The 24,748-nt window shown below is 41.6% G+C and overlaps 1 protein-coding gene across 1 annotated transcript in view; it reads right to left on the bottom strand.

Moving 5' to 3' along the window:
- The window catches only part of LOC104715398, an 8,522-nt gene continuing 352 nt past the window's right edge, over positions 16,579–24,748 (bottom strand). Inside the window, exons 2-7 of the mRNA XM_019229985.1 lie at positions 24,363–24,449; positions 21,855–22,064; positions 20,900–21,073; positions 20,724–20,777; positions 17,204–17,350; positions 16,579–17,059 (exon numbers count right to left, since the gene is read on the bottom strand). Of these exons, the coding sequence (XP_019085530.1) occupies positions 16,682–17,059; positions 17,204–17,350; positions 20,724–20,777; positions 20,900–21,073; positions 21,855–22,064; positions 24,363–24,449 (1,050 nt within the window). The 3' untranslated portion in view covers positions 16,579–16,681. The remainder of the gene's footprint in view (positions 17,060–17,203; positions 17,351–20,723; positions 20,778–20,899; positions 21,074–21,854; positions 22,065–24,362; positions 24,450–24,748) is intronic.

The raw sequence follows: 24,748 nt of genomic DNA, 5'->3' as shown, positions 1-24,748 counted from the left end.
ACCACCGAGACCTAGATCATCCTCCTCCTTATCGTCATGATTCCACGTCACATATATGTACAACACAAACAACAATTAAGATGCGTAAGTGATGCGGAGCGAAGGTGGTGAGACGGAGGGGAAAGCGGAGATGAGAAACGAGACTCTTTTTTGCGAAAGATATTGGTACGCAACCAATGAGATTCACGCTGTTGAGGCGTGAGGCAAACATGTCGAGAAACTAACATCTTGCCTTGATCCCGGACAGTAGGTTTAGAGTCGGTAGGAGAAACGTGACTTGAGATATCAGGAGAAAAGTCCTCATCCTCATCATCTAGTATTTCCGTATCAGCCAAGAGACCGCACTTAGGTTGGTTAGGACAAGCCGTCTGCCGATGACCCGGTTCTCCACAAGTGTAACAATAAAGGGCATTACGAACCGACCGACGTAAAGTCGGATCCTCAGCTGGTTTGCTCAGCCAATCACTGCTCTGTTTGACGCTCTCTGTTTGAGTAGAACCACCCGGTAGGGAACTAACGTCCGCAGAACTAGATCGATAGGAGGAATTACAAGTGGTGGACTTGAGTTGCTGTTCAAAGGAAGCAGCACGACGATGGGCTTCAGAGACCGTTGCGGGGTCAAACTGCGATAATGCATTCTGCAACTGTGGTCGAAGACTGCCGATGAACCGAGAAGTTCGCTGAATGTCATTGTCATGAATCTCTGTACGGGTCAAGAGTAGGTAAAACTCTTCTGCATAGTCATCCACTGTTCGTGAACCCTGCTTCAGATTCTGGAGGCGAGTAAACACCGTACGATCGTAGTTGTGGGGAAGAAAAGTGGCTTTCAGCTTGTGTTTCAACTTCTCCCATGTAACAATAGGGTATTTGCCACTACGAGATCTTGTTGTCTTAAGTTGTTGCCACCAAGAAGCGGCATGACCGCGAAACCGTGTAGCAATTAAAGGAACACGTCGACCATTAGGCACACCTTTAAAGTCCAGGATTTCTTCGACTGTAACAATCCAGTCAAGGAGGGAATCACCCCGAATGCCCCCATGAAACTCAGGGAGTTTGATCTTGAAGCCTGTCTCCCAGCGTGTGTCGTTATGTCGAGGTCGAGTGTTATTTGCGTCAAGAACACGGTTGTCACGAGGAGCCTGTAACTGTAGGTGTTGATTCTCAGGGATGTGTGCCAATTGTTTTTGAGGCTGTTGACGATTGACGAGATCGGTATCAGTACCCTTGATAGCGTTAACTATCACTGTGCCTAGTTCCTGAATAGAGGTACGAAACGCATGTTGCAGGTTGATGTGCATCAAGGACAGGTTCTTTTGCAACGAAGCGAGATCTGTTGGGTCGCTGAGGAGCAGAGGTTTATCCTCGCTATTGGTAGTGGTAGGTTTGGGTGGAGGAGCCATCGAGACGCACACACAGATCTATTGGGTCTCTGAGGAGCAGAGCGAAGGTGGTGAGACAGAGGGGAAAGCGGAGATGAGAAACGAGACTCTGTTTTGCGAGATGGGAAAACAGAGCAATCGGTGAAGTGTGAATGAGAGGTGGATTGGAGCAGTGTGAGAGTCCTCCTCTCAGGTCTTACGCAAGCAAGATCGTTTGGGCAATTTTAAATTGCCTCTTTTTTTGGGTCTTCTTATTCAAAATCAAAGATGGAATACATAGGTGATCACAAGCTCTACTTATAGAGATGTGTAACGACTCACAAAACTTGATCCAAATCTAAGAAGATAAAACCAAATAAAGCCAAAGTTTATCCTAACGAGAAACGAAATCGAAAAGATAAAAACCAAACACCGACTCTTTCTTGATGGGCACGCAAGCAACTAGTAAAGCCCATCAAGGTTGTGAAGTCCGCTACATCAGTAAGTATTATCACAAATACTTATTGAGGCAATCTTCCCATCTACTGGGCTATACACACAAGCAACTGAAAAACCAATGTTTAACAATTAACAACCAAACACAAACAAACCAGGAAAAAGAAGCATCAACCGCTGATGAAAAGATTGGTGTCGACCGACACTACCTCAGTGTCGACCGACTCTACCTCAGTGTCGACCGACACTACCTCAGTGTCGATCGACACTTCTCCTTAATGTCAACCGACACCTACTTGGTGTCGATCGACACCGACTCCGCAGACACGATCTGCTCGAAGCCGAAAGTCGAAGAACCGCTTCCCAAATCCTCCAAATCGTCCGAAACTCACCCAAAAGCCCTGGAAACTCATGGAAACCAATAACCAACCACAAGCATACAAGAAAACACCACAAACCACAACAAATTAAGCGAAACAAAGGATTCTCAGGCTTATATCAGCCATGGTCATACACTCACCTCTTTTACAAAAATTTCTGACCCAACAACGACGAATCCAACCCTTAGAAGCCTTCTGTTAGAATTGCGGAATGTATAATAGAGAATGAAGAGAATCAAGAGAAAACAAGTGAGAAGAGAGAATATAGAACAAAAGACTTAATTAGATTATTTCTTATGTTGTTACAAGGCTTAATATAGAAAGACAAAGAGGCACATAGCCGTTAAATACAAAAGGAAGGAGATAGCCACTTGCTTGGGCATGTCGTGATCATTCTTAATGATGAAAGCGACGTGCCCTTCCCTTGGTTGACTGGCTTAACACTCGCATACCGAAGGTGAACATGTGACTCTTCTCTTGACAAGATATAATCTGCTATCTTCTCAATCCTTCTTCTCATTGGGCTTCAATATCATTAAGGCCTCTCCTTCTTATTACTCGGACCGAACTATGGCCTAAGGATCGAGACCGTACGGACGCTTGTACGGACATGCGTACGGACAACCTTGATCTCATGTCCTAGACCAATACCTTCTCCTTTGTTCCTAGCACAAGATCTTCACTCCACAACAACATATCTCTCAATCCAAGCCAAGAATCTCCCAAAAAGCCTCCAANGTGGGACAAAACTACCTTGAGGGAAAAAGAGTGTGGTGGTCACGGGTAGGAGACTTGTGATCAAGGATGAGTCAAGTCCACCAGCCCAAATTTGTTGTGGATGTGATCACAAACTTGACGACTGGCGGCCTTGGTGAAGATATCGGCGAGTTGGTCTACACTTGGTGTATGGTATGGTAGTGTAACGCCCTCTTCAATCTTCTCTCGAACCTTGTGGCAGTCCAACTCGATGTGTTTGGTTCTTTCATGGAACACCGAGTTTGTGGCTATGTGTATTGCGGCCTCATAGTCGCAGTGCATAGGAATTGGTGTTGACGACTTGATGCCTAGTTCTTCTAGCAACGCCTTAAGCCATGTGAGTTCAGTAGTCATCTTCCGCATCGCCCTATATTCGGACTCGGCACTTGACATCGACACCACTTTTTGCTTCTTAGTCTTCCAAGTCACAAGATTTCCTCCTATGAAAGTGCAGTAGCCCGTTGTAGACCGTCTATCCGTCCTATCACCACCCCAATCCGCGTCACAATATCCTACAAGTTCGGTGTTGTCATTCTTTCCCATCCATATGCCTTGGCCTGGGCTCTTCTTGAGGTAGTGAAGGATTCTCTCCAAGATACTCCAATGATAGGTTGTTGGAGCTTTCATGTATTGACTCACCTGATTCACAGCATAGCAAATATCAGGTCGAGTAAGTGTCAAATAGATCAACTTACCCACAAGACGGCGATAGCGAGAAGGGTTCTCGTATGGAGGATCGTTCCTCTCCCCCTTTCGTTCAACTTGGTAACCATCAGGGAGTGGTGTGTCAACTGGTTTGGCTCCTAGCTTTTCTGTTTCACAAAGCAAATCAAGGGTGTACTTTCTTTGTGAAAGAAATAAGCCCTCCGGAGAACGACACACTTCAATCCCAAGAAAGTACTTAAGCTCACCAAGATCTTTGATATCAAACACAGAATTTAGGTGAGCTTTAATGTCTTTAATACCTTCCTGGTTGTCTCCCGAGATGATAAGATCATCTACATAGATGAGAACAACCACTATACCTTTGTCGCTTTGAAGACTAAAGAGAGAGTTATCGGAGTGAGACTTCTTGAAGCCGTATCCTATGAGTGTGGTGCTCAACTTGTGATACCAGGCTCGCGGTGATTGCTTTAAACCATATATAGCTTTCCTTAGTCTCAATACTCTCCCGGGAGCAATCATGTCTTCAAGGCCAGGTGGTGGTGTCATGTAAACTTCTTCCTTTAATTCTCCTTGTAGGAAGGCATTCTTGACATCCATCTGCCATAACTCCCAAGATAGATTTGTAGCTAGGGATAAGATTACTCTCACCGTATGAAGCTTAGCCACTGGTGCAAACGTGTCTTTGTAATCCTGACCATACGTTTGAGTAAAGCCGCGAGCCACAAGTCGTGCCTTGTATCTCTCGATGTCCCCATTGCTTAAGTGTTTGATCGTGAAAACCCATTTTGAGCTCACCGCCTTTTTCCCTGGTGGTAGGTCTGCCTCGTCCCAAGTGTGATTGCGTATCATAGCATCAACCTCATCATCTATCGCTCCAAGCCACTCTTTGCTTTCTTTCGCTTCGTTATAAGTGTTTGGTATTGGCTGTGCGTCTAGCTTCCCAAGGAACACTTGATGATCGGCTGGTAAATGCGCAAGAGAACACACCGCTTGTATGGGATGTGCTATAGCATTGTTGTTATAGTAGACACGCTTGTCTTTCCATGTAGACGGATGTGACCGGACACGTGTGCTCCGACGCGGTTGTGGAGCTGGCTGTGGAGCTGGTTGTGGTTCTGGAGCTGGCTCAAGCTGTGTATGGTCTACAGAAGCTGGTTCTTCAGTGACTTGTTCTTCTAGCCTATTGTTCTCCCCCTCCAGGTCCGGAGCCACAACATCAGCCGGGATGGAATGCTGATCGGTCAATGGTGTCGAGGGGCCGGTAAGTGAGTCAGGTGTAGTATCCTGGGACAATGGCGAGGGTTGAGTGGTCGAGACGCCACGATGATCAAGTAAGAACTTGAGACCAGCAGACTGATCCATAGGTGTCGCTAAGTCTCTCAAGCCTGCCCAATCTTTCTTGTCAAAGTAACCTTCATCTTCAAGGAACTTAACATCGCGAGAGATAAAAGTGCGGTTGTTGGCCGGATCAAAGCATTTGTAGCCTTTTTGAGTGATGGATTAGCCTAGAAACATACACTTGGTGCTCTTGGCTTCTAGTTTATTCCTTAGTTCACCTGGTACTAAAACAAAACAAACACTACCAAACACTTTTAGGTGATTAAGTGATGGTTTAATTTGGTTTAGTACCTCGAACGGTGATCGATCTTCCAAGATCTTAGTCGGAGTCCGGTTGATTAGATAGCAGGCCGTCATCACCGCATCTCCCCAATATATTCGTCGGATATTGGTGTGAAACATCATTGACCTTGCAACTTCCATCAAGTGTCTGTTCTTTCTTTCGGCCACACCATTTTGTTGAGGAGTGTAGGTGATGTGATCGCAGGACGCGACCTCGGCCAAGAAGACCAAGAAACGTCGGACGCAACCGCGACGCCTAACCAAGACGCATCAGACGCGACCAGGGCAACCTCTTCAGACGCGTCCAAGGCTCCAACAATCAATCCTGGAGCCACCACACGTTCCAAGAGCTCAGCAAAGGCGGCCAAGCAGCGACTGAACCTATTTGTCCGAACATTCGTCCGAAGCCAGCCCTCCCATGAAGACTCCGAAGGCTCAGTCCGCTTAGTCTTCACTCTTACCCAAGAGTGAAGACGGTCAAGTCGTTAAGCGAGGAAGTGTACTCTTTTTCCTCCCTCCGGGTTTTTCCAAATGGGTTTACCGGAGAAGGTTTTAACGAGGCATGGAGCTAAACACATAACGCCTAAAGGCTAAGTTGCTTCACGCGCAAGGCGAAGGCGGTTATCTCTCTTTCCCTCTTATTTTTGGTTTAATTTTGAACTTGAGAATATTCTCTTTTGATCCTTATGTTTGTGAACGTTGGAGAGTGTTTGTGGCTAAGCGTTTTTAGTCAAAAGGTGGCGATGTGTTCTCTTTGTAAAGGGGACACGTCAAAAGGACGATGTGCGGATCAAGATGAATCCGCGTGTCCTTAAGCTCCTATCTAGGCCTATCTATTTAAACTCTCCTTAAGCCCTTGTTCCTCCTTAGACTTGTATGAAAATAAAACTTTTCTTCAAGAGAGATTCTTGAAACTCGTCTCACTCTTCTCTTTCTTCAATCCGGGATTGAACCTTGAGAAAACCCTAACAAGCCTCGAACCGGGTTCGACCTTGTTAGAGACCGTATCAAGAGGAGAGCCAAACCTCTTGTGTCGTCTCTCGATCCATTCGTATTTTCCCTCTTCACTTCGTTTCCATCTTTCCCCTTCGCAACCTCGAGTTCTCTTTCATAAGTTCTCGAGTTCTCCACTAAATCGCTTCAAATCGTCTCCACCATCGTTTCCACCGTAGTCGACCGTTCGTTCGTTCCGCATCCGTACCATCCGACCGATCCGTTCGTGGCTTCTCGACGTATCTCCCAAACGGCTCGTTTGAATTCCTTTAAACTCCGTTTCCCTCGTTTGATTCTCTCCTAGATCCGAAGTCCAGAACCTCGGCCAAGGAAAGTTCTACCGTTTGAAAGTGGACTGAGAGCTCAAGCCGCGACCGTACCGCAACCGTATCATGACCGCGTCTCCGGGTCACATCAGCTTGGTATCAGAGCTTCAAAGCTCCTACGAGGTTGTTTCTTTCCAGAACTTTCTTTTCGTTTAAAGTTTCTATCTTTGAGTTTTTAGTAGCAAAGTTCGCGCCTTTTTGTTCCTTAGGACTCGTTTGTTCGTTTGGTTTAAATTGGTGTATGTTTGCGGTTGTTCTTTGTTTCATTAGGTTGTTAGTCTGTGTTTTTGTTCTTCGTGTTCATATCTCTGTTCTTTCCTGTTCTTGTGAGTCTACTTTTAGATCGATAAAGTTAGGGAAGATTTCTTGTTTACGCGTTTTTGCTTCCCGCCATAAAGTAGTCTTGTCGTCTTGCACTTTTACTTTTGCTTTTGCTTTATTTGTTTTGGTCTTAGGATTTGAATGTGTCATAGCTGTCCTCAATCATTGTTGGTGAAACAAAGTTTTGTGTGGTCCTCTTGAACGAGTGAGACTCACGTGCGTTTATTTTTGTGTTTACTCTCTTGCGAGGTTTAAATTCAAAGTTTCACCGCAAAGCCGCACCACGTCATCAACGACCAGTCCGTACGATGGCCGAAGAAGCTCCACCAGCGCCTCCAGAGATTGGCGTCACCCTCGCCGCATTACGTACCGGTTTAGAGCAACTTGTCGACTGTCTCACGAGGATTGAACTTATGAATCCTCCCCGCGAAGATCCGTTGCCCGCAAGGCGACCACGACGAGAGCCGGCGAGTGATCAGTCCGATGAGGATTTTGAACCGAGGCCTAGACGACGACACCGCTATGATGATCAAGACGACGAAGCTCCAAGACGTCACGAGCCGAATCACAAGATGATTCCACCTACGTTCGCGGGCAAATCAGACCCCGAGGCCTATCTTGAATGGGAGAGCCGTATGGATCACTTATACTCATGTCACGCCTATCCGGAGCTGCGAAAGGTCCAATACGCGGTGGCACAATTCACTGATCATGCTATTACCTGGTGGGATCGACTCGAAGCCGAGCAACGACGCAACCACGACCGACCTATCACTGTTTGGGAGGTCTTGAAGGCGGAAATGCGAAGGCGCTACGTGCCTCCATACTACCACCGCGAGCTCCAGAAGAAGTTTCGGTGACTCACGCAAGGCGCACGAAACATGGAGGAGTATAACGAAGAATTTGAACACTTGCGCAACCGAGTGCAAGTCGATGACTCCGAAGAGTCACTCATGGCTCAGTTCTTGGATGGATTGCAAGAGCGCAATGCGCCAGCCCTATCAAACCTTTGAAGAGTTATTACATCTCTCGGTGCAAATTGAGACTCAAATCAAGAAGAAGAGCGCCTCTGCGCCTCGTGGTCGAACTCAATGAGCTACAAATTGGACTCCTAACGCGTCGCCATCAAACCGTTTGCCAGAGAAGCCCAAGGCGACCAGTGTGGACTCGAGATTCAAACCTAGGGAGCCGGCCACCAATGAGCGCCAAGATCCGCGACGCAACATCACCAACGTCCGGAGCCGCGACATTATGTGTTTCAAGTGTCAAGGGAGGGGCCAATATGCTCGTGATTGTCCGAACGCCCAGACAATGATATTGACCGAGGCTGGCGAGATCGAGTCCGACGATGAGGCCACCAAAGAAGATGCGCGAGGAGAAGCTGAGCTGGAAGAAGCTGTTGCGGAACCCGAGGTTGGAGAACTGCTAATGATACGCCGCATCTTGAACGCCGGCATAGCCACTGATGACGCCAACCAACGTGACAACATCTTCCACACGAGGTGCACTGTAAGTGGTCGCGTTTGTGGCTTGATAATAGACGGAGATTCTTGCACTAACGTGGCAAGTTCCAGTCTTGTCAAGAAACTTTCTATTGAAACCACAAACCACCCCCGTCCTTACCGCTTGAGATTGTTAAATGATAAGACCGTGATCCATGTAAAGGAACAGGTCATGGTCCCATTCAGTGTTGGTCCGTATAAGGATCATGTCCTTTGTGATGTAGTGCCTATGCAAGCTAGCCACCTCTTATTGGGGCGTCCATGGCAGTTTGATAAGCGCGCCACACACTGCGGCCATACTAACCAATACTTTTTCGTTCATGACAACAAACATATTTGCTTGAAACCCTTGAGCCCCACGCAAGTTCATGAGATGCAAGACAAGTTTTCTAAAGACGCGAACGACAAAAAGAATTTCTTGAGTCAGTATGGTGATGTTAGAAAGTCCCTTAAGGACTCAGCCCAAGTGTTTTTGATGGTGTTTCGAGATGCGTTGCTTTCAGGTCTTGATGTGTCACTATAAGCTTTACCGGAGGTCATACGCGGCGTACTTAAGCGTTTTGCCGATATGTTCCCCGAAGGCCTACCACCAATCAGAGGCATCGAGCATCAGATCGATCTCGTGCCAGGCGCACAGCTCCCCAACCGGCCAGCTTTCCGTGTCAACCCCGAAGAGGAAAAGGAGTTTCAGCGACAAGTCAAGGAACTCATGGCGCAAGGCTACGTTCGAGAGAGCTTGAGTCCGTGTGCCGTGCCAGTGCTCTTGGTCCCGAAGAAAGACGGATCATGGAGGATGTGCGTCGATTGTAGAGCCGTCAACAACATCACCATCAAATATCGGCACCCGATCCCACGCCTTGATGACATGCTCGACGAACTAAGTGGCGCCAGCGTCTTCTCAAAGATCGATTTGAAGAGCGGGTACCATCAAGTTCGCATGAAGGAGGGAGACGAGTGGAAGACGGCCTTCAAAACAAAACAAGGTTTGTACGAATGGTTGGTAGTGCCATTCGGTCTTTCTAACGCCCCCTCTACCTTTATGCGTCTTATGAACAATGTTTTGAGATCGTTTATCAACAAATTCGTAGTGGTTTATTTTGATGATATATTAGTGTATAGCTCTAGCTTGTCCGATCATGTTAAACACCTAGAGGCTGTCTTGTTTACTCTCCGCGAAAAGCAACTCTATGCAAACTTGAGAAAGTGCGTGTTTGCTGCTGATGAATTGGTCTTTTTAGGCTTTGTTGTGAGTTCGCAGGGCCTCAAAGTTGATGGAGAGAAGATACGCGCAATAGAGGAGTGGCCCACGCCAACGAGTATCACTCAAGTTCGGTCATTCCACGGCCTAGCAAGCTTTTATCAGAGGTTCGTGCGAGACTTCAGTACGGTCGCCGCGCCTCTCACCTCCGTGATCAAGAAGAACAGCGAGTTTCAATGGGGAGAAGAACAAGACAAGGCGTTTACCGAACTCAAGAAATGCCTCACGCAAGCCCCCATGCTCACATTGCCCGACTTCAACAAAATGTTTGAGGTTGAGTGCGATGCATCGGGAGTCGGGGTCGGAGCTGTCTTGACTCAAGGAGGCAAACCGGTGGCGTATCTTAGTGAGAAGCTTAGTGGAGCTACGCTTAACTATCCTACGTATGACAAGGAGTTATACGCCCTCGTTTGTGCCATGGAGGTTTGGCAACACTATCTATTGGCGAAAGAGTTTGTGATTCACACTGATCACGAAACTCTAAAGCATCTCCGCGGCCAGACAAATCTCAAGAGGCATCATGCAAAGTGGCTGGAGTTCATTGAGTCGTTCCCCTACGTCATCAAATACAAGAAAGGCAAGGAGAACGTAGTCGCCGACGCCCTATCAAGACGGCACGCACTGATCACCACAATGGACGCGTGAGTGTTGGGGTTCGAAAGCATCAAGGATGCTTATGATGGAGATGCTGAGTTTGGAGATTGCTTCCGGAACCACGGGAAGGGAGTTTACACCGAATTCTACCTTCATGAGGGGTTCCTATTCAGAGGACGACGGCTGTGCAAACCAAATGGATCTATCTGGTAGTTGCTTGTTCGTGAAGCTCATAGTGGAGGCTTAGCGGGTCATTTTGGCATCACCAAGACCCTGGCCGTGCACAAGGAACATTTTTACTGGCCAAAGATGCGAAGTATGGTGGAGAGGCACGTCGGCCGTTGTATCATTTGTCGCACCTCCAAGTCGACAACTCACCCGCATGGCCTCTACATGCCCTTGCCCGTGTCCACCGCACCATGGATCGATCTCTCCATGGATTTTATCCTCGGCCTACCTTTTTAGCGCATAGAGATAGTATCATGGTGGTTGTTGATAGGTTCTCAAAGATGGCTCACTTCATCCCGTGCCACAAGAACAATGATGCCGTACAATTGGCGAATTTGTTCTTTAGTTGGGTCGTAAGGCTTCATGGCGTTCCGCGCACCATCATATCCGATCGGGATCCCAAGTTTCTTGGCCACTTCTGGCGCACTATCTGGCGGAAGCTCGGGACAAAGCTCCTCTACTCTACCGCGGCTCACCCTCAGACCGATGGCCAAACGGAGGTCGTCAACAGATCGATAGGAGCCTTGCTCCGCACAGCTATCGCAAGCAACAAAGGCTCCTGGCTCGAGTGCATCCCGATCATCAAGTTCACGTACAATCAGGCGGTGCATTCGGCCACGAAAAGATCTCCGTTCGAGGTCGCTTACTGGTTCAAACCATTAACGCCACTAGATCTCCTCCCTATACCACCGAAAGAAGCCGAGAATCAAGACGGAGTTGCGAGAGCTGAAATGGTCAAGGCATTACACGAGGAGGTTCGAGCCAATATCGAACGAAGAAACGAGCAGTACGCGCGCTTTCTCAACCGGGGTCGTAAACCGATGTTATTCAAGCCTGGTGATTGGGTCTGGTTACACTTAAAGCAGGAGAGGTTCCAGCAAAAACGCAAGGAAAAGCTCAGCCCGCGAGGAGATGGCCCATTCCAAGTCGTCGAGAAGATCAACAACAACGCCTACCGGCTTGAACTTCCAGGTAAGTATGGTACGTCTACCTCTTTCATTGTCACTGACCTCGTTCCGTTTGATGTAGGTGAAGACAAAGATGTTTTGGGGACAAAAACTTTTCAAGGGGGAGGGAATGATGTGATCGCAGGACGCGACCTCGGCCAAGAAGACCAAGAAACGCCGGACGCGACCGAGACGCCTGACCAAGACGCATCGGACGCAACTAGGGCAACCTCTTCAGACGCGGCCAAGGCTCCAACAATCATTCCCGGAGCCACCACACGTTCCAAGAGCTCAGCAAAGGCGGCCAAGCAGCGACTCAACCTATTTGTCCGAACATTCATCCGAAGCCAGCCCCCCCATGAAGACTCCGAAGGCTCAGTCCGCTTAGTCTTCACTCTTACCCAAGAGTGAAGACGGTCAAGTCGTTAAGCGAGGAAGTGTACTCTTTTTCCTCCCTCCGGGTTTTTCCCAATGGGTTTACCGGAGAAGGTTTTAACGAGGCATGGAGCTAAACGCAAAACGCCTAAAGGCTAAGTTGCTTCACGCGCAAGGCCAAGGCGGTTATCTCTCTTTCCCTCTTATTTTTGGTTTAATTTTGAACTTGAGAATATTCTCTTTTGATCCTTATGTTTGTGAACGTTGGAGAGTGTTTGTGGCTAAGCGTTTTTAGTCAAAAGGTGGCGATGTGTTCTCTTTGTAAAGGGGACACGTCAAAAGGACGATGTGCGGATCAAGATGAATCCGCGTGTCCTTAAGCTCCTATCTAGGCCTATCTGTTTAAACTCTCCTTAAGCCCTTGTTCTCCTTAGACTTGTATGAAAATAAAACTTTTCTTCAAGAGAGATTCTTGAAACTCGTCTCACTCTTCTCTTTCTTCAATCTGGGATTGAACCTTGAGAAAACCCTAACAAGCCTCGAACCAGGTTCGACCTTGTTAGAGACCGTATCAAGAGGAGAGCCAAACCATTTGTGTCGTCTCTCGATCCATTCGTATTTTCCCTCTTCACTTCGTTTCCATCTTTCCCCTTCGCAACCTCGAGTTCTCTTTCATAAGTTCTCGAGTTCTCCACTAAATCGCTTCAAATCGTCTCCACCATCGTTTCCACCGTAGTCGACCGTTCGTTCGTTCCGCATCCGTACCATCTGACCGATCCGTTCGTGGCTTCTCGACGTATCTCCCAAACCGCTCGTTTGAATTCCTTCAAACTCCGTTTCCCTCGTTTGATTCTCTCCTAGATCCGAAGTCCAGAACCTCGGCTGAAGAAAGCTCTACCGTTTGAAAGTTGACCGAGAGCTCAAGCCGCGACCGTACCGCAACCGTATCGTGACCGCGTCTCCGGGTCACATCAGTAGGGGCAACTTGTTTGATGTACAATACCATGCTGTGCTAGGTGTTCATTAAATCGATTGCTTGTATACTCGCCTCCATTGTCTGTCCTAAACACTTTAATCTTAGCATTAAACTGATTAGTGACATAATTTTGAAAATTCATAAAGGCATCAATCACACGGTCCTTGGAGGGAAGTAAAGTGACCCAAGTATACTTGGATTTTTCATCTATGAAGGTCACAAAATACTTGTTATTATCCCTAGAGACAAATGGAGATGTCCAAACATCTGAATGAACTAAGTCAAAGCATTTTTCATAAACGGTAGTGGACTTAGTAAAAACGGTCTTACAATGTTTGCCAAGTATACAAGCTTCACAACTAGAGTGATCAAAAGAAACATTAGGCATCATCAAATTAAGAGCTCTAGAATGAGGATGTCCTAGCCTAGCATGCCATATTGCATTAAAAGAAATTCCAAGACAAGAACTAAGGGAAAAAGATTTTGGTGTCTTTGGTGAACTCTCTTCAAGAATATAAAGATCATCTTTGGTTCCACCTCCACCAATCAGTTTTCCTGTCTCAATATCCTGAAAATGCACATCATTAGGTCCAAATATAGCATAGCAATTGAGATCATTAGTAGCCCTCTTAACCGATAAGAGATTAGAAGTAAATTTTGGCTTGTAAAAGGCCTTAGACTCTTTGTTAAATAACCTAAGGTTACCAATTCCTTGAACAGGGATCTTATCCCCATTTGCTATAATAACTTCACCCCTACCCGGTTCTATGTTGTTTAAGAGACTCGAATTACTAATCATATGGTGAGAAGCACCTGAGTCTACAACAAGAGAGTTCTTGGACGTTTGGGTCAAGAAGGTCTTACCGGAAGGCTCCTTGAGAGCCAATGACTTGAAGAAGGCTTCTAAGTCTGATTTCCTCACATAGTCACCTGAGGCCGCTTCATCACCATTCCTTGAAGAACCGCCGGTCTGACCTTGCTCGTCTTTGGTGTGAGTGAGGTTAGCTCGCGGTTCCTTGTGATGTTGACTTGGGCGTAAGTGAGGATGTAGGAATCAACACTTCTCCTTGGTATGGTTCTTCCTCTTACAATGCTCACATCCACCCTTCGACCTCCGCTCCTCCGGTTTGAATATCCCTTTGTTTGCCGTGACAAGCTCCCCCTTACCACTAAAGAGACCGAGTGAGCCTTGTTCCTTTTGGATCTGTGCACACACATCATCAAGGCTTGGGAGCTTATCTGACCGAAGGATATGTTTTATGAGATCGTTGAAGGTAGGGTTGAGGGTAAGAAGCAAGGCGAAGACCTTGTCTTGTTCCCTTCGCTCGTTGAGCACGGCCGGGTCCATGGTGTTTGGTCGGAGCATCTCGAATTTGGCCCATAGTGACCTAAACTTCCTTAAATGTTTGTTGAACTCCATATCCTCTTGATTCAGGTCGTTGATAGACTTCTTTACTTCAAAGACTCGAGTGAGGTTGGAGACATTTCTGAACACATTCTTGAGGGTCTCCCATAGTTCGCTAGCCGTTTCACAATAGGAGTAGGCTTCTAGGATGGGAGCTTCAAGAGAGTTTTGGAGTATAGAGAGGACGGTTTGGTCTTCTTGGAACCATTTAGCTTCTTCCTCGAGCTTAGCCTCTTCTTCATCTTCTTTGATGGTTTATTTTCTATCTTCTTTGGTGACTTTCTTTGGAACTCTTCCACCTTCGATGTGGTTCCAAAGTCCGCGGCCACACAACACGGTTTTGGTGGTTTTTGACCACAGTAGATAGTTTCCTCCCTTGAGGACAGTCGGTAGAACAAGCGGCTTGGTGTTCTCCATGGTAGAATGCTATTGACCGCCGGGTAAAGCTTGTGACCGGTGGATAAACGCAAGAACAATGAACAAGAGTAGAAAGCGAACAACAAGAATAGAGAATCAAGACTAGAGAATGGAGCTGGTTTTGTCAAGAACAGAAACCTGGCTCTGATACCATGTTAGAATTGCAAATGTATAATAGAGAATGAAGAGAATCGAGAGAAAACAAGTGAGAAGAGAGAATATAGAACAAAAGACTTAATTAGATTATTTCTTATGTTGTTACAAGGCTTAATATAGAAAGACAAAGAGGCACATAGCCGTTAAATACAAAAGGAAGGAGATAGCCACTTGCTTGGGCATGTCGTGATCATTCTTAATGATGAAAGCGACGTGCCCTTCCCTTGGTTGACTCGCTTAACACTCGCATACCGAAGGTGAACATGTGACTCTTCTCTTGACAAGATATTTATCTTCTATCTTTTCGATCCTTCTTCTCATTGGGCTTCAATATCATTAAGGCCTCTCCTTCTTATTACTCGGACCGAACTATGGCCTAAGGATCGAGACCGTACGGACGCTTGTACGGACATGCGTACGGACAACCTTGATCTCATGTCCTAGACCAATACCTTCTCCTTTGTTCCTAGCACAAGATCTTCACTCCACAACAACATATCTCTCAATCCAAGCCAAGAATCTCCCAAAAAGCCTCCAAACTCTCAAGATCACTATTCTCCCTCTTACTATCTCTAAACGGCGACAAAACACTTCCCCCAAAACCCTTTTCGTCGACCTCCCACTTAAACAACCCGGTTATAAGGTTTCTTTAAACCAAACCGATCCAAATCGACAATTAAATCAAACTTGTCGAACCAAAAATTGCTAGTGTCGACCGACACCACCCTTGGTGTCGATCGACACCCATCCCAAAAACCCATTAATTGGTTAGCGGATGTTACAGATTTAAACGTAACTCCGTGCATATGGTAAAATATCAAACCATTATGGATTACCTTGGCAAGATTTTGACTCTGATCTTCTATGCTGTTTTGAAGGACTTAATATCGGACACATGAGTGATACCATCATTGGCGGCCATCAATACTATTAAGGTGATTTTTTGAGTTGTTATTTTAGGTTTGATGTGTTTGGTTGTGTACGACGTCTACTTTGGTGTTAATAGTAGTAATGGAGGTGTTTTTTGCGATATTCTATGTAATCAATTAAAGATTTTCAGTTAATGTTTTCCGAAACAGTAAGATTATGTTAGTTTTGGAAATTATTTTGATTTGAGATGTTACTATACAGAATCTTTAGGGATTTCATTTGATAGAGTCCGATTTAGTTAGTTTTGGAAATGAGCTAGTTTCTTTTTTTTTTTGGTGGGAAACCAGGAGAAAACCTCCCAGCTATTTATTGAAAAAAGAAAAGAAATTACACAACAACATTACGAGGACACGCAGGTCCCGTTAAATCTTCCTGAAAAATCAAACTCACCACATCAGGGAGCATATGAAACTAGTTTCGGGTGTGAAGTATTTGTTAATTTAGGTTTTTAATTTAAGGATTGATGACTGATATTTATTCGATTCTAAGAATGGTTAGTTTCTACAAATTGTATTGTTTGGAAGAACAGATCTTTGGGAGTTTAAATGTCGTTAACTGTTGATTTGGTAGGTACTTAATTAGAATATTATTTCTCCCTATTTATTATTTGAATTTCTTTATAGGTTTCGGCGGAAGAGGATGTTTAGAAACGTTTGTAATATTCCACGATCCGAATAAGGTAAAACCGGATCCTTTAAGGTCTGCTTGTTTTGATCCATTTAGATTACCTGTTTTCCCTCGATATGGTTTCTTCTTTCTTCTTTCTTTTTGTTGTCGTGGGGGCATTGTATGATATATTTGTTTTGTTTTTTTATATATCTCAAAGTGTACTCTCCCCCGGTTGATAGTATAGATTAGAGTTGTACTTGATTATATTATATTAAACACGTTTATATACATTACATGGTCTAAAGTTACAATAATATTTTATTTAATTGGCACTTTAATGTTTTTATGGAAAGAAAGGCCGTAAGCGAATGTTTCAAATCTTATAACTATGGCACCGGTCTGCAAATACTAGGGACATAAGGAGTTAAATCCAGGTCCGCCAAAGTAAAAATAACTTCCCCACTCCTCACTGTGTCCCTTCTGTGCGTTGTAACACGTCGGGTGTTTCGTGTACAAGGTAAACTCTTGGACTGGTTGTAGGTATGCGAGGTAGTCAATGATCTTCAGGTTGCGGAAGAAGCTTGCCTTGCCGTAGCCTTCCTCTGCAAAGTGGCCCGAACCCATATGCGTGGTAGTGTGCTGGCCGTAGCTCTGTGTGTTCACAATCTCGCCACCCCACTGTACCAACTCCGCCGGGCCATGAGCTAGATGCGTGAACAGCTTCGCCGGCCAATACCCGATCACCGATGAATCAATGATCAGCCACCAGTTCCCATCGTTAGCATCCTACGATTCCAAAACAAAACATTACAACAACAAACTAAAAACTCTCAAATAGCAAGATGGAGACTAAGTTTCAGGGGACGAGCATTTTAACCGAATAAGAGAACTAACAAAATTGATTTAAATTGGGAAAAGTCATTTACAAACCTTCCATATGAACATTGTTACGTCAAACTGGCTGCCGCCGTAAGAAGAGGTAGGAGAAAATGCACTACCTACTGCAAATTGGTTACTGACTTGTACGAATCCAGAGCATTCAAGATTGAGACACCCTGTCTTTTGATATGTGTCCCGCTGCAAGACATTTACACATTATTGTCAGTTTGTCATAATCATAACATGAGTTATTAAAGAGTCCAACAGTAGTTCCAAATATATTCTCAGACTTGTTGTTTATCAAAAAAAAAAAAAAAAATTCATAGTTCAAACGGATATGAGATTACAATTTTAGTGTTAAGTGTTTACGGTAAACCACAATAAGTAGAAAATTTGAGTGTTCGTATATGTGAATTGTGAGCCAACTTCAAAGAAGCGTTAGGGAGAAGCTGCTGTTAGAAACAGAGGATCTCATCATAATCTCTCTTATGAAATAAAGAGACACGTGGGGTACACGTGACAAGGGGCTAGGGACAATACGATGCCGTTTCATATAAACGAAGCTTCTTCTACAGGGGAGAGGAGAACGCGACATGTGGGGTACACGTGACAAGGGGCTAGGGACAATAAGATTCTTCTTCTTCGTGAGTGAGTCTAGAGTGAGAGTAGAATGAGAGATTGAAACAGAGCTCTGGTGAGAGAGTTCTGGGTGACAGTTGAAGGAAGAAGAAGGTGGTGACAGTTGAAGGTCGAAGTCACCGGATACGGAGGAGGGAAGATCATCAGAAAGATTTGATCGATTGAGGTGATTTCAGATTGGCTCAAGTTTATGCAACGATGCAAGTTTCCGTCAAAGAACTTGCAGGCGAAGTCGTTACACGCACAGGAAGTGGTAAATTCAGATACGGAGACGAAGACGGTCGTTACAAGAAGTGTTCTTGTATATGTTAGAAGAAATCGTTTTGAGATTGATGTTGGATGAAAGATTTCATAAATTTCAGTTCGATTCAGGTTTAGACTCTGAAGTTACGAAAAGCAGAATCGGTTTAGCATCTTACAAGACTCAATTCTGGAGGAGGAAGTAGTCTATTATTCGCTGCAAATCACGTTTGTGATGTTATTGAGTTTCAAGATTAGAATACAAGAAGATTGATGATTTTAACAAAAGAAAGCTTATATACTCTTTGCTGAGTTTCAGATTGAGTGTAGCTTGTGTATATTTGTTTAAAATCGACTTCAGTTAGTGTTCAAGAGTGATTGAAAGAACTGTGTTGGAAGGTCATAGATTCTGGTTACTAGGGGACGGCTTTGGAGGATGCATCTATGTGTTATGGCATGTTAAAGCATCAGGTTTAAGGTTGAGATTCAAGTAAGGGAATTGCAGGTGGAGCAAAGTAGAAACTGTCGGGTTCAAGACCGTTCTATGACTACGAAGATTTCAGGTTATGAGAAAGATTTGAAGAGCTCTAGGCTACAAGTTTAGTCTTTGGGTTAAGTATCTGGTTTTGAGAATCTGATATGGTTTCAGGCTGTGAGGTCTACGGTTCAACAAGATCTCAGAGTTCTGTCAGTGCAAGTATTGTCAAAATGGAAATTGGCAAGTTACAGCAGTATCGGTTGTTGGGTTTATTAGTGACATTGGAAGTATTTAATTCAGATGGTTTTATGATGGAACAACAAGGGTGATGTTTTCTAAGAAACAAGCCAAGTCAAAAGGTTCCTAAACAAGAAGCATGGAAGAGTACAAGTCAATAAGGAAACTGCTAGAGAAAAGGTTGGCTCAGGCAAGAGCTGCAATATATCTAACTAAGTTCCTGGAAATGATTTAAGATGTTGGACTCTTGATAAAGCTGATAAGGAAAATCAGTTTTACATAAATCAAGCAACAAGACACAGGTTTTTGTTTCTTATGGCTCAAGGTCAGAGAGTCAAAAGAAGAAAAGTGGATCAGCTGGTTATAAAAAAAGGATCTAGACTTGAGGAATAAAGTTTAAAGGTTCTGCTCGATAAGTTACTAAGATTTGTTCGGGTGTTTCTTTGGAATTTTCAGAAATGGTACATTCAAGACAGTGTGAGAATTTCTGCAAGTAAGAAAGAATGGAGCTTTGAGATGGTTGCAGAAGACATTTATTCTGGTGGAATTAACAGTTGGTTAGTTGTTCTATAAGACTAAGGTACACAATCTTATTTCACAAAATCAGATTGGGAGCTTCTGTGGAAGCAAGTGTTTCTTGGAGAGTTTTCTAGAGATTAAAGAGACTGTTGGTGTAGCTACAAAGTGGAAAGAATTATAGATATATCAAGTGACAAGGTTTATACAGTCGAGCACAGATAGATTTATGATTGTGAATCAGAAGAGACAGTGATAAGGAGGTTGTTAGCTCAGCAAGGCAGAGAGAAATGTGGAGAGATATAAGTAACGTTGAAGGATTTAAGTTTCAGGTGGAGTTACTTATGTTACGGAAAAACGTAATACATGTTCATGAAGACGGTTTGTGATTTCAGGTGGAGCTACACAGTTAAAGAGTCTCTTGGTTAGCATAAGCGAAAAGACGTGGTCTGAGTAAGTAGGTTTAGAAGCACACCACGTGTGAGTTATGGAAAGAAATCAGTTGCTGTTTGGGTATGATTCAGGTTGGTTAAGTGTGTAAAGAAGACATGGGTTCAAGAACAGGTTTAAGATGTCAGAAAGGTTCAAGCATAATCAGGTTGCAACAAAAGTTAAAAAAGGAAAGTTTTCATGTTTAAAGAATGCTTGATGTTGATGGTGGTTAAGACGTCTGGATCTCAGTTGCAGGATTTTATAAGTTCAGCAAGACCGAGGTACAAGCTTAAGATGAAAGATTATTGAAATGACTCTCTTTGGAGACGGTAAGAGACAAGTGCAAAGTTTTGCAAATTTTCTAGTTCATTCACTTCAAGTACGTGAATTGCAATGCATAAAGCGTGGTATAACAAGGTTCGTCATAAGAGCTGGTATTAGCAACTGAGTAAAGATCCAAGAAAGGATGAGAGTAAAGAAGTAGAACAAGAAGGGTTCTCGTTCACACCTATTTGCTTCATAAGAAGTAACTAAAGGCACAAGTAAGAGGTAAGTTCATGAGGTTTTAAAGATTCAGATTGATCTTTGGTGTTTATAGTGCAAGTGTCAATTTAGGTGAAGACTACAAACATGGAGACGTTTTGCAGGGTTATTTTGCAGCAAAAGGAATGACTTCAAGAATTCTAGAGTGAAGTGTTAAAAGGCTGCAAAGAGGAGTCTCGGGCTTGCTATAAGATTGTGGATGTGAGACAAGTTTAAAAGAGTTGACAGAGGTTTATGTCTGTTGGTTGAAAGGTTCTGTTGGTACATTGTTCAGTTCATTGTCCATTTGTTTAGGGTAGAAAATAAAGTCGTGACTGAAAATTCTAACACTAGTCCATATAGTTAAGATTATTTATCCTAATCCTACAATTCCTGATAACTATTAAATAATTCAAATATGTGCATATATATGTTTATAACTCTATCTGCTTCACTTTATATTAGTAAATTATGAATTTAATGGCAAGTTATAAAAGTAAACCTTACCGTCCAATAGACGAAAAGTCGTGGCTGGCTGTCATGATAATGATCCGGGAATACCTAAACAAAAGTAAAATCAAAACTTACTCACTCATTTATCCGTATTTGCAATGACTAAACAGTGGACAATGATGATATAGAAGAAAAAAAGAAAAAAAAAAAGAAAAGAAAGAATAAAAAACCTGCCAACCCGCTTCAATTGTGTTCAGATCGTCTTTGTTGTAATGTCCCGCGACTAGCCAAATCTGCGACAAGCTAAATTCGTCTGTCCCTCGTTCTACAGAGGGATCCCAAACGTTCATAGTCGCCGCTGTTCCATATATTCCATGGAGATAGCCTAGACCTCCTATGGCGTACTATATTATTTAAATTAAATTAAGTCAGACGTAAAATGTCAAATCTTTATTTTTTTTTTCAGCAAAAGAAATTTATTCAGAATAAAATTTGTCCAAGTACAAAGGTTCCATAATCCATACAGGTGGATTGGAAGAAGCTGAATAAAAATACAAATCTTTATAATAATAACAACTGCAACTAATCTCGATAATAGTCGTGATTTTTCATCGTATGTTTTCATAACATAATTTTAATCTATTATTGTTTTCTAAAAATAATTCTTACGGTGGTGTCTCTCAATCTTTTATCATTCGTATGTTTATAATTTTTTTCATCGTTCGTATGAGATTTCGCTTAAGATCACATTATTTCATAGTAATATTTTTTACTAATAATATCAGTATCAACAATTGTTTATCCTTTACCATAATTTTCATGAATTCTAATATATTTATAATCTTGAAAAATATATTTTTGCTATATTATTTCTATTATTATGATTTTTCATTTCATACTTTTTGACATAGAGTTGTTTTTTCCATAATATATTTTTATCATAAGTTTTCATTTTGATGGTTGTGTTTTTTACAAACAATCATATATGTTAAAATATTTATGTAGTTTTAACCCTTTTATTATTATTATTCTTAACATAATTTTAGTTTTATTTCTATCACATATTTTCAAACTATTTTACTATTTTTAAATTAGTTCATAATATATTAATTCTCAATTCAAATTTAATTTTAAATTCTTGTTTTTAAACTTGTATAAAATATTTTCTAAAAGTAATTAAATAACCTCGTGTCCTTGCTCGGCGGCGTACGGAACTGTTCGGCGATTGATTCGAACGTCTGTCCAGTGACTTTTCTTGAATGGTTTGGCCCCGACCACGGTACGCCGTATGGGTATGGTTTGGTCGGGACAGCTCGTGCCGTTCTGGTTCCAGACCTGCCAAACTCTTCTTTTGTCTGTTTGGTTGATCGTATAAGGTAATCGTGCGGGTGTGTCCTTAATTTGAGAAACAAAAAGAAAGAATTAGTTTCCAAGATAATAATATATGAGTACTAGAATTTGTATCCGTGCATGCGCGGGATTTTAATTTAAATTTTTTCTTATCAATAGAAATTGTTGAGCTCAAATATAATCATTCCAACTTTTGAGTATAAATCTATATAAATACTAAACTTACTTTACTCAGTGATATACAGCATATATATATCTTTGAAGATAATATTTTTTTGGTATATCTATTTGCGATTTTATGTGGTATTTTAGTTAAAAATTTTATCAATAAGAATCATTGAATATAAATATAATTTGAAAATTAAAAGATAAATCCATATAAATGCCATACTTATTTTACTAATGTACAGTATGTGTAACATATATTGTCTAGTGTCGCAATAATATTGTCGACAATCTTCTGACTTTTTATCTTTAAAACAGTTCATTCCATATTTATATCCCATGAAAACATAATTTTCAAAGTTCTAACGTTAATGTCAATCGTTGACCTAATTATAGAGACCATTTAAACGTATCGATATCCTACATTAAATGCAAATATACAAAGTTTCATGAACAGTTTTAGTGCTATGTCGCTACAATGAGGTTGTTCAAATGCATTATCTGCCAAAAAGAATTTCCAACTAAGTCAAGAATGCTTAAATGATGAAACGTTTAAACCCCACAATGAATATCTATTCACTAATCCAAGTTACATATTTTTCTAAAATCTCATATGTTATTTACAGATGTTAATTTTGTGATGCAACCCCAACTTCGTGTTCTAAAAAAAAAACATAGTGTACTTTAAATATGTTTTTTCTAATGTTTTGGGTTAAAATTTTTTTAATAATATATATATATATATGTTATATTTGTTATATATGTTTTATACCATGTTATAAAATTGTAGCTCTAGTTGATAATATACCCAATAATATATGCTACACAAATGACATGCCACTTTTTGTAACGGCTTACATATCATTTTTTCTATATTTCCTGACCATTGATTTTATTTTTTTAGTTAGATTATTTTTTTCAAACTTATTTTTCATAGTTTTCCCAAAAAAAAAGTGTGCCCCTTACAATGTTTTTGTTTTAGATCAAAATTTTTAAGTTAAGTTAAGTTAAGTAATTAATCTTTTCTTTCTTATAAATAAAATCTAATAATAAATCTTTATGGTATATGTTTCTTAGAAACTAATGTTTCACTTCAATTTATTTTCACATTTAGATTTTATAAATACAATTACATAACTTGTTTTTGACTCCACCATGCATTAAAATCTTACTTACATTCTAAAACTCATTAAACCATTCGAAATTTTGGAATATAATTTTTTTTGTTTATAATTTTAATAATAACATTATTAATAAAACAAATTTATAGTATTATTTTTACTATTTTAAAATTTTCATTTACTTTTCTTAATTTTTTGATATTTATTATATTTATTATTTACTAAAAATTATATTATTGTTTATACTATTTTAACATTTAATTAATTTTAGTTAATTCGTTATTTAATTATTTTTTTACTATTATTAATTATAAGTAATAAATATGTAATGAATGAATATTATAAATAGTATTTTTTATGCAAAAAAAAATTGATTAGGTGGATGCTGATGTGGAGGAATGAGAAGTGAGCAAAGTTAACTTTATATATATAGATACTAACTACAACAAATACATTTCCTACCAAAAAAAAAACTACAACAAATACATTAGCAAGTTAAGAGACGTCACTGTTTTAAAATTATTACCAAAACCGACTAGAAATACTAAACTATAATTTAAGAAGATTCTTTTTTTGGCGTCGATCGCATTGATAACTGATTTTACAATTCAATAGTAATTTATCAACTCCAGACACTCATACAAAGGAAAAATAAAGAAGATGTATACGATTTCTTCTTTCCAAAAACTTCTCCTTCTAGTGTGTTCTACATAGGTTAAGTGCATTAAGTCATAAAAGATTAATTATATATTCTCGTGGCCTATGAAACCAGGACAGCGATCCCAAAGCTCAACCACACCAATACCGAGTGTTATAGACTTATAGCCTTGATACATATATAAGTTCATAGATTATAAAAAAAAAAGACTAGGGAAGGATGATATAACGAGATCTGTAATAACGGATCAATAGTTTTCCAACTAAGATTGTTTTCCCAGATTTTATAGCGTCGGTTTCAACTATAGTTTACCTTTCTGTTATATATTGGTCACGTCATTTTCTAAATTAAAAGACGAGGATTTTGCCTATTATCTTAGGCATATGGAACTGTACATACCTTAATAACATGACTCTGCATTAGGGGATCATCAAATGCAGGCTGCTCTCTGATATGGACGCAATCAATAATATCACCATCCGGACTCTGTTTGTAAATTATTTTGAAACAAACTATCAATATATTTATCACAAAAATGTATATAAATATAAATGTCAATATAGGCTGATCAATGTGTGAGTCATATTCAACTTCATAATTTGTGTGGCACTTAAGAAATAAAAACAGACTGATTCTTCTTTTAGTTGAGCAAAGGACTATGGAAAAGCCTATAACGATGAGAAAAGATTAACACATAAAACTATAAAACCATCATATGAAATTTGTTTAACTTCTCAGTTTAATTATCACTTTCTTTTTTTTTTTTTTTTTTTTTTTAAAAGGGG

The sequence above is a fragment of the Camelina sativa genome, chromosome 9 (genome assembly GCF_000633955.1).
Source record: "Camelina sativa cultivar DH55 chromosome 9, Cs, whole genome shotgun sequence".
Classification (NCBI taxonomy): Eukaryota; Viridiplantae; Streptophyta; class Magnoliopsida; order Brassicales; family Brassicaceae; genus Camelina; species Camelina sativa.
Note: the sequence above shows the minus strand (reverse complement) of the source record. Positions and strands in the feature narration are given on the sequence as shown.